Raw genomic sequence first — 9,506 nt, 5'->3', positions numbered from 1 at the left:
GAATGGACGCTCAACTCAATCCAGACACAGCATGTGATTACAACATGGCCAAAAAATATGCAGCAAGAAAATATTAATTTTCATGTTCAATGTCCTGCAGTGCATCACTCAATAAATACCAAATAATAAGAGTAATATTATTATTGAATGATGTGACAATTGCAGTATGCAAGTGAAAGAATTTGAGCATTTAATTAAGTTAAAGCTGAAATCGCTGAGTAAACTTTGTTTGTAAGCTGAACAGAACAACAGAATTCAGAACATTGATTCATACAAATGCTCAATTGATTACATATTTTCGTTCAGTGTTGCTCTTGTGGCTGCAACCCGCTGAGAGTTGCATATTAATACAGTCGATGCCATACAGAGCTTGACTCAAAGCAATGTATGGAATGCTTGGCAGCTCGTCCTGTCTATGATTAATAAAAACATCAAACACTCACTTTGACCAGGCAGAGACTAAGTCTAAGCTGTTGCAGCTTCATTTTGTCGCACTGTATGGCGTGTTTGGGGTGCTGGGCGTAAGTGGCATTCAATTCTACATGGTGGCATCATAATTTATGGTTCTATGCTGTCGTAGCAGCAGCAGCAGCAGCAGCATATGTTTCGCTAGTTGGCCTAGTATGATGTCCATTGAAATATTTGCAAATTACAAGAGTGCTTGCATAGCCGCTGGACAGCTTGTCTCTGCCCCTGCCACTGCCTCATGCTGCACAAAGAACCATTTCGGCTACAGAATCAGGTATTTAAAATGTGTGTGTTGCAAGCAGCGTCGCTCTATTGTTGGCGGCGTCAGCTACATGTAGGAAATTTATAGCTCTCCAGCTATTTGAAGGCGTTGTCAGCACCCACACACACAGAGTCACCAATACATGTGTAGATATTTCAGTGCTGCATTCATTAAATAAACTCACATCGGGCTGGCGTAATTGTCAAAGACAGTTTGATGTTTCTATGAAATATTGCTAGTAAATTGTTTTGCCAGCGCTGTAGCTCGCTTGATTGCCATCATGCAGATTTCGTATTACAAATTATTGAATGCTGCATGTATTGGGATTGGATACCATTTATTGACAGTGTTGCAATTTGCTGTAGCCGATTACTTCATGCATATAGCATGACCAACTGCTATGATGTATGACCAGCTTGTAGCATGCTGACTAGCATGATTAATGGTTGCCTCAGTTCAGCGAGCTGATTGTTGCCGATGCTTATAGAATTCGTAACAAAGCCAAGGCGGAGCACAAGGTCGAAAAGCATAGTAAACTCAATTAATATAAGCGTCAGGCGCAAACAATAAACAAAGCCCGCACCACAAAGCTTTTAAAGCCCAACACCGCCAACACCACCCACTCAGCCACAATGTCCTTGGCCCAGGCGCTGTTTGCTGATGAGACTGCGAGGGTCCGCCATTTCACTAATTAAGCAAATATTTGCTAGGTGCTCCACTGGCCATCGTCGCAAGTTATCTCAAAATTCGCACAGCCACCACTCCGCCATTCCACGCCAAGTTGTCCATAATAAAGACTAAGAATAATTCCATGTCAACACACTCATAAATAATGAACTGACTGTGGAGTTTCACAACCACAGCGCAGGTACAGGACAACAACAACAACAAGCAGCATACTTATCACTTGCAAATGCTCTACCGCACATGCTGCTGCTGAGCTTCGAAACATTTTGTTGATGTTGTTGCTGTTGCTGTTGCTGCTGAGCTTAACTGAAAGTAGCGCAGAGAATATCTAAAGAATTTTTACAGTCGACAAATTTATCAGTGCCAGCAAATGAGTGTGGGTCCTGGGCTACCTGCTAGGACGATTTGTCATCTTTTAAATACAACAACAGCAAACACAATGACAACTACAGACTGCATAGTTGGACTGGAGAGCAACAAAGAACAGTCACAATAATGCGTCTCTGCATAAATTTTATTTATTTTATAAGCGCTCAAAGCACTTTGGCGTTGGCGTTGGCGTTGGTTGCTGGCAAAAAGAGGTGTAGCGATCAAGCCAAGGCGACAAGTAGCCAATTTGACGTCAGGCAACTTTGTTGTCTAATGCGCTGATACCACAAGCAGCCAGTCCCAGGCCCACCCCCACCCTCAGTTTATATCTTGGCGCGCTATTCAAATAGGTTTTTAGTGGAGCGTCAGAGCTGCGAAAAGTTGCGTTATGAATGAGCGGCGACCAAGCTGAGGTCCGTGCTTAGCAATGCGGAGTGTGATATCAGTGCCATGGCTGCCACTTCATGTCAGGCTTTGAGTGTAATTTTTTGTCCTTGCAACGAGCAGAGGCAGCAGCAGCGAACGACATTTTTGTGTGTCTGTGTGTGGCGCTTGTAAAAGTTGAAAGATTTGCATAAGTAATTTGACAAAATGTAGTTGACAGTAAAGGACATTGAAGTAAAGAGCACACATACAAACACACACACACACATCCTGGCGATAATATGATACTGCAGACGAGGCGTGAATGAAGTAAATGTTTAGAGCTAGAAAAATGTTGCATAATGAAGCGATTTCTCTTACTTACGGTCAGATTTCACACATTTCAAACAAATATATAAAGCTTGCCATAAAAAATGGCAGCTTAATTAACTTAATTAAATAACTACACGCTTAAAATAAAGTACATGCTGACTAGCGTTAAATATTTATGGCCATAAGCATTTAATTGATTCAATTTTTGGCAGCAGTTTTTTTCCCTTCGAATTCAAGCACAACTCATAAAGCGCCCATCAATTTGGCATAATAGGGTCATGATACATGCGCATAAATTTTATGCACTTCGACACCACAAAACGGTAATGATAATGCCGTGTCGCGTCATAAAAACCAAATCCTACAGCCAGTCATGATACAGTATAAAAAAAAGAAGGTGCGCTACAAATGTTGCTAAACACAAGGCTCAAAAGCTTTGCGCCAGCGAGAGAATGTAGCTATGCATTTTGACAATTGCCAGGCCAAGCGATACGCTAAGCTTTTTTATGCCCCCCAAGCCAAGAGGCAAGCGGCAAGCGCCAAGAGCGAAGAGCAGCTGTTTGTTGTAGTCGTTTCCGCTGTCGTTGTCGCCAGAGTCGCATTAGTTTTAGTATAAGGACGCCGCTTATGGGCATTGGGTGGGGCAGCAGCAACAAAAGCTACATGAGGCAAGCAATTGGTGGCGTAGTTGTCGCTGCAACGCCTGAGTGAGTGACTAACTAGCAACGTTTGCTTGCCTGCTTGCCACATTCGGTTGCCAGTGCTCGGCGTACACGCGACACGTGCAAGTTGCGTGCTAAAGTTGAATTGTCAGCAGCGACAAAAGTTGAAACATTTTCAGCCAACAATAAAATAAAACACACGCACTGGAGCTGGAGCAGCTGCCAAACGCAACAGAACAACAAAACTTGTGCGAGTGTGTGACAGTGGCAGCAAACAAAACGAGAAACCAAAAAAAAAAACAACAGATAAACATAAAAGCTGAAAAGGTAAAATTGTGTGCCAAGAAGTAATCGACAGGTCTGTTAATTATTGTGAAAGTTCTCACTGACGCACAAATTGTCACAGCTTCAGCTGCTGATGATGCTGCTGCTGATGCTGCGAGCATCTTCGTATTGCTTGTTAGACTAGAGATGCCGTCAGTCGGCAGCCCTAACTGTCGTCGAGTCCTTTGTCCTGTGTGTCCCCACACACACACATACGCATAAAGTTATTCGCGCGAATGGTGAATGTGTTGGCTGTCATAAAGGCACGCACAAATCATGCTTACTCGTAAACTTGGCCAAGCTTTTTGGCTCTGCCGCTCTGTTTCTTATGCCTTGTTGCTCGTTTCTTCTGTGTGTGTGTGTGTCCTGTATCCTGTGCACTGTGATGCTCGTTGCTTTTTGCTTAACTCGCAATTTATGGTTAATCGATGTTGTCTTTGAACGTGACCTATTTGCTTTATTTCGTCGTCGCGTTGTGTCCTTTGTCACTCCCCCCACATTGAGTTTTATATGTGAATGTTTCTCACACACTCAGCGTCCTGCTGACGTGTTAAATTGTCTTTTTGTTTACCCTCAATAAAGCAATAATTTATTTTTCATGCTCGTCGTTCGTTATGCGAGCCAACTGCCTCGTCTTCTTCTTTTCCTTCATATTTTTTGCTTTTGCTCTTATGCTGCTCGTTAGCTGGCATTTGTTTCTTGCACACATCGCATATATAGCATATAGTACATGTATCTGGGCATGCATCCCTTAGACACAATCGATATGCGCCTGACCTTGACTTTTAAAAAGAGCTTTCGGATGCTGCGACTGCAGTTTGTGTTGCCAACAAGATTGCTCAACATTTTATAGTATCAAAAGCTCTACACTCGCCCCAACTTAATTGTGAGTCATCATTTGGCCAACTGGGCAGCTTAATTGGCACACTGCACCTGCCTGGTGGGACTATCTCTAATTGAGTTAGCTCAGCACTAAAGCCAGCAACTAGTTCACCTACTAACATGAAATTTATTTAGGATTTGACTGTCAGTCACAAATTATTGTGCACTTAACTATGATTGCGTGTCTGGCGCTCAATCAATAAAAGCACATAAACAAAAGATTATACAAATTACTGTCATGGCTCTGGCATTTCATTTTTAAATATGCAGATCGCATTGATTAAAGTTTTAGCTTGAGTGCGGCATAAATTGTGTGTAACATATACAGATTTATATTCGATTTATATCTTATAAACCAAACTAAAAGTATCTCAGACCACAAATTTGCGTTGCCAAAGCGCAATGACTGCGGCAGCTTACATGGAGCTTTCCACTTCCTGGCGCTATTCAAGCGCGTTACTCACGTGTCTGTGTATGCGTGTGTGTGTGTGTGTGTGTGGGTGTGCGCGCGCTACTATTATTGTTGTGATGTCAAGCATGAAATATTGAGGTGAACACGCATACTTGCGCCCCCTTACCTTTAATCAACTAGTTAAAGTTCAAGCTGTTCCAGCTCATTGGGCATAGTGGCTGTCCATATATGTACGAATGTGAGCTCGATTAGCAGCCATGGATATAGGTGTGTGTACGTATGTGTGTGTGGGTGGGAGTAATTCAAGCAGCAGCTGACAGTTAATAAGCGAAGCCTCAGCAAATATCTCGCTGCCTATAATGAAATTTAATTTCATACGCCGCCAATAAAGTAATTTGAAACATTATATACATATGTATGTGTGTATAGATATATCTGCGTGCTTATTTACACAAGTGTAAGTAAGTAAACCGCCAGTAGGTTAACGCATTTTATCTAACCGAAACCATAAATCAATTTTTAACTATAATAACCTGCGGCTATGACTGTAATAATATATCTTACACATAATTACAAAGAAATATATGTTAACAAAGACTAAAAGCTCGAATTGCCATCGGCAATACTCTGCACTACTTTCTTTGCATATAATAGACAATAATAAAGCAACGCATCATATACAAACAAATTAAAGCTGCAGCCTTGGAGCTTAATTGTTTATAGTTTTTATAGCCTATAATTGTTGCTGTATTTGCAAATATTGTGCATTACTTTTAGTTAAATATAAAAATAATAATAAAAGATTAAATTTGATGTAGAGAGATGCAAATCTGAGCTGTGCTTTTAGCTTTTTTTGCGCTGCCACCTAGTTGCAATTTGTGTAATCGAGAACTTTTTATCACAGGGTGTCATCCTGTCATGCTAATCAGCTGATGCTACTTGTTATTTTTTCATTCAACATGTTTACAAACCACTGCGTATTTTTCTGCATTTAAGATGATGCATCGCAATGATTGTTACTATACGAAGGAAGCCGAGCTAAAGAACACGGCAAAACGAGAGCTGGCCAATGGACTCGACAAGGATCCAATCTACAAATTGCGCCTGCAGTGCTTCAGCCGTGGCGCCACCGGCATTCTGGGTCTGGCCAGGTGAGTGGCGTACTCCGAGCTCTTTGATGAGTGCCTTGTTTGCATAATGTGAGCCACAACGCCGGCTGGCTGGCTGGTTGCTTGGCAAAGGTGTTTCTATCCTACTTTTTATTTCTACTGTACATATGTAACTATGTTGTCTGCATTTATTAACAAAAGGGCAAGGGGGAGCAGCTGCGTCGGCTTGGCACGCAGCGCATGTATTAAAATGATGAGATTTTTGATTGGCAGTAGTAGGTGTAGTAAGTTTAAAAATGAGGCTGCTTGTTTTAGTTTTTGTATTATGTTGGCACTGGACGGAGGCAAATGCCAATGTCGACTCATCTGGATGTTTTGTGTGCGAGCCTAGACTAGGCTCTGGCAAATATGTCGAGTGCATGTTGAACTAACATTTTCAAAGCTTCTTCAAGTGTATGAAGAGCGCAAAAACTGTACATGTGCTTATAACTGTGTGCGAGTGTGTGTGTGAAGTTTCCGTTGACGCTGCAGCGATTGCTTGCAAATCGGGGGAAAGCGGAGCAAAAATCGCTGACTGAATGCAAACAAACATAATTGGATTTCTCTGGTTTTCTCTGCCGTATGCAACCCAAAAAAACCAAATCAAGTACAACAACAAAACCGCCTAACCCAGCCCACTCACCAACCCCAACCCAGCCAAACAGCCTTATGTTAGTTTTTATTTCAATTTCAGCTCACTGTTCGCCTGCCTGTTAACAATTTTCCCGTTTTGAATATATAGACATTTTCAAACCAAATCGCAACTTCAACATATATATCTACACACACACATATTGGGTGTGTGTGGGGGTGTATGCCAACCAGCTGTGTGCGTATTTTTATTTGTATTTATGCAATTTGTTTGTTTGCCAGCTAGAAAATTCAATACATTCAATGCATTGCCAACTGACTTTCTTTTGCGGCTCTATCCTCTCTCTATTCAACCCCATCACTCAAACAATTCTTAATTGGGGTTTTGCTTTTTAAGAGCAATAATAGCAATATATATTTGTTTAGCGTACGCTATATAAGCTTTAATAGTTGAGATTTAATTCATTTTGCAGAGCATTTCGCATTATGGACGATGATGGCAGCAAGTCGCTCAATATGGAAGAGTTCAAAAAGGGTATCAATGATTGGGGTCTGGACATCAGTGACGCCGATATTGATGATCTGTTTAAAACGTAAGTACTTTCAATTAATATTCAATTAAAATTTAACGATAATATATTTAAATTTAGCTTTGATGCGGACAACGATGGCAGCATAAACATGACTGAGTTTCTTATCAAGCTGCGTGTAAGCAAGTTAAGTACTAAATTTATAGCTGCATATTAAGCACGTTTTAATTTTGTTAACAGCCGCCCATGAACAATCATCGTTTGGATCTAATTGATCAAGCTTTTGCCAAATTGGATACAAATGGAGATGGCGAAATAAACGCCGACGACTTGAAACACATTTATTCAGTGCGCGATCATCCGAAGTACTTGAGTGGCGAGCTGACTGAGTCAGAGATACTGAAATTGTTCCTAAACAACTTTGAGAACGGCTCCGACAATCAGGATGGCATTGTCACCAAAGAGGAGTTCGTCAACTATTATGCCACAGTTAGCGCTTCAATTGATAACGATGCCTTCTTCGATTTGATGATGCGCCGCGCCTATAAGCTCTAGTGTCAATTGCCTAAACTTGTTTTTGTATTGTTAGAGTGGCTCTTACTCCAGCCAGGTTTATGGCCCGTAAATCAATTAACTTCTTTTGAATACACCTTTGCCATTGCCTTTTCAACTCAAGCTAATTAAATACTTTTAAATGTGCACCAGCCAAAGCAAAGTTCTGTTATTTAATTGAGTTTTGGGCTACGAACAGCCATTGTGGATGGCATTGGACAATGCGTCGCAGAGAAGTTTATGCCATTGTTTCATGTAGTTTTGTTCCAAATAATGCGCAATAATAATTTATTAAATTAATGCCGCTTACTAATTAGCATAAAACTAATTAGATTACTTGTACATGTGCGAAACCGCAAAGCGCAGCATATCGTTGTCAACCCAACAGAGTGTGGGAGTGGACTGCGGGGGGTGGGGGCGAGTAAATGAGACAACATGATGGGTAAACATTTGTGGCGTATGCGCAATCGTTGCTTGTTGTGGCATTAAATGTTGTCGCCTTAAATAAAATTCCTGTTTGCCAAAAAGTCACACACACACACACATACAAATAAACAGTGCGGCAGCAATACATGCGCACTCTAGCTTTAGCATATGCGTGTGTGTGTGTGCGTAAACAAATGAGCCTGATTAGCTGCTATTTTTTTGCTTTTGTTTTTTATTTGTTTTTTTTGGGCGTGGATGTTGATATGATATCATCGTCGCTTTTCGCCGCGAGCTCTTCTGAGTATTGAGCTGATACGCCGCTAATTAGGAGCTTATTAGAGCAAATGGCAATTGCTAAAGTCTAATTACATTCATTTCGCATCAATGATAACAATGCGGCTGCGGTGGCTGATGCTCATGCTAAGATGCTGACAGGAAAGGCCTGCCTCTAGCTCTATCTCTGTCGCACAGTTTGTCTGTGTGTGTCTCGCACTTGTGGCAATGATTATGCAGCAAAGTTTTAGTATGCCATGTAGACAATGTTAAAAGTTTGCTTAAGTAATTAAATCACTTCGATCTTTGCTAATTACAAGCGCTGAGCACATACTACATACGAATATCTTATGCTCAGCTAACGATGTGAAGGCTAAAGAGCATACAAATGTGTACAAGCTGCTCGTTAGATATTAGTTGGTAACGCAACATCCTCATCAGCACAAGAGCAATGGCAACGGCAACGGCAGCAGCAACAACAAAACGAAAGCAGCAACAACAAGAACGTTGACAAGTTACCTGCCAAATTAATGCAAACATGAAGCGTGCGGCAACGGGAATATTAATTAACTAACACACAGACATGCATACATACATACGTACTTGAATACCTATGTATATATGTATGTGTAGTAGATATTCAGGCACAGGAGACTGCAGTGTTGGCAGCTGGCAGTTGCCAGTTGGCATTTGGCACTTGCCATTGTCAGCATTGCCGCAATTTGGAGTTGCTACTGCTGCCACTTGGTCACATTGTTGATAGCGACGTCTTCTGTCTTCTGCTGTATACCTCGGCGTGCAACGGCGCGTATGAGCAATTTGTTGTTGCTATCAGCATTTGCCATCGTGGTAAGCAAGCAGCATATGATTAATGAACGTTTCATTAGCGAAAACTCACATTACGATTTGACTTGCTGAACTCGGCCAGAGCGCCATGTCACATTTGCATTTCAGCAGGTTTCCGAACGTGATCACAATATTATCTCTTCATCAGCCCTTGCCGGACATGCAAACAAAAGCACACACAAAAAAAAGAACCAAAAACGAGACAAGTACAAAAAGACAGCTAGCCAATTCACCTGGCGGCGGCTATGCTGTCTCTTTCCATTGGAGCGCCGCCACTCGAACACATTTGCCCACATTTGCTTTTCTTTTTGTATGGCGCAGCAGTACTCGTAGTTGTTTTTTCCTTGAACACGTTCGCTGCTAGCGCAGCGCTCATGT

General features: G+C 41.6%; 1 protein-coding gene across 1 annotated transcript; it reads left to right on the top strand.

Moving 5' to 3' along the window:
* Positions 1-3,132: 3,132 nt before the first annotated feature.
* On the top strand, positions 3,133-7,736 carry LOC108602272 (calcyphosin-like protein). The gene is made up of 5 exons (XM_017990328.1): positions 3,133-3,471; positions 5,759-5,913; positions 6,975-7,094; positions 7,152-7,209; positions 7,272-7,736. The coding sequence occupies exons 2-5, from the start codon at positions 5,759-5,761 to the stop codon at positions 7,584-7,586; spliced, it is 648 nt and encodes a 215-aa protein (XP_017845817.1). The 5' UTR covers positions 3,133-3,471; the 3' UTR covers positions 7,587-7,736.
* The last annotated feature ends 1,770 nt before the right edge of the window (positions 7,737-9,506 follow it).

The sequence above is a fragment of the Drosophila busckii genome, chromosome 3R (assembly GCF_011750605.1).
Source record: "Drosophila busckii strain San Diego stock center, stock number 13000-0081.31 chromosome 3R, ASM1175060v1, whole genome shotgun sequence".
NCBI classification, from domain to species: Eukaryota; Metazoa; Arthropoda; class Insecta; order Diptera; family Drosophilidae; genus Drosophila; species Drosophila busckii.
This window is presented reverse-complemented; position numbering and strand designations above follow the sequence as displayed.

What these genes read in the sequence shown, in the direction of transcription:
- LOC108602272 (XM_017990328.1), top strand. Translation starts at nt 5,759, where the DNA reads ATGATGCATCGCAATGATTGTTACTATACGAAGGAAGCCGAGCTAAAG. An exon ending in GGCATTCTGGGTCTGGCCAG is followed by an intron (nt 5,914 to 6,974) that starts GTGAGTGGCGTA and finishes TTCATTTTGCAG; the next exon opens with AGCATTTCGCATTATGGACG. An exon ending in ATTGATGATCTGTTTAAAAC is followed by an intron (nt 7,095 to 7,151) that starts GTAAGTACTTTC and finishes ATTTAAATTTAG; the next exon opens with CTTTGATGCGGACAACGATG.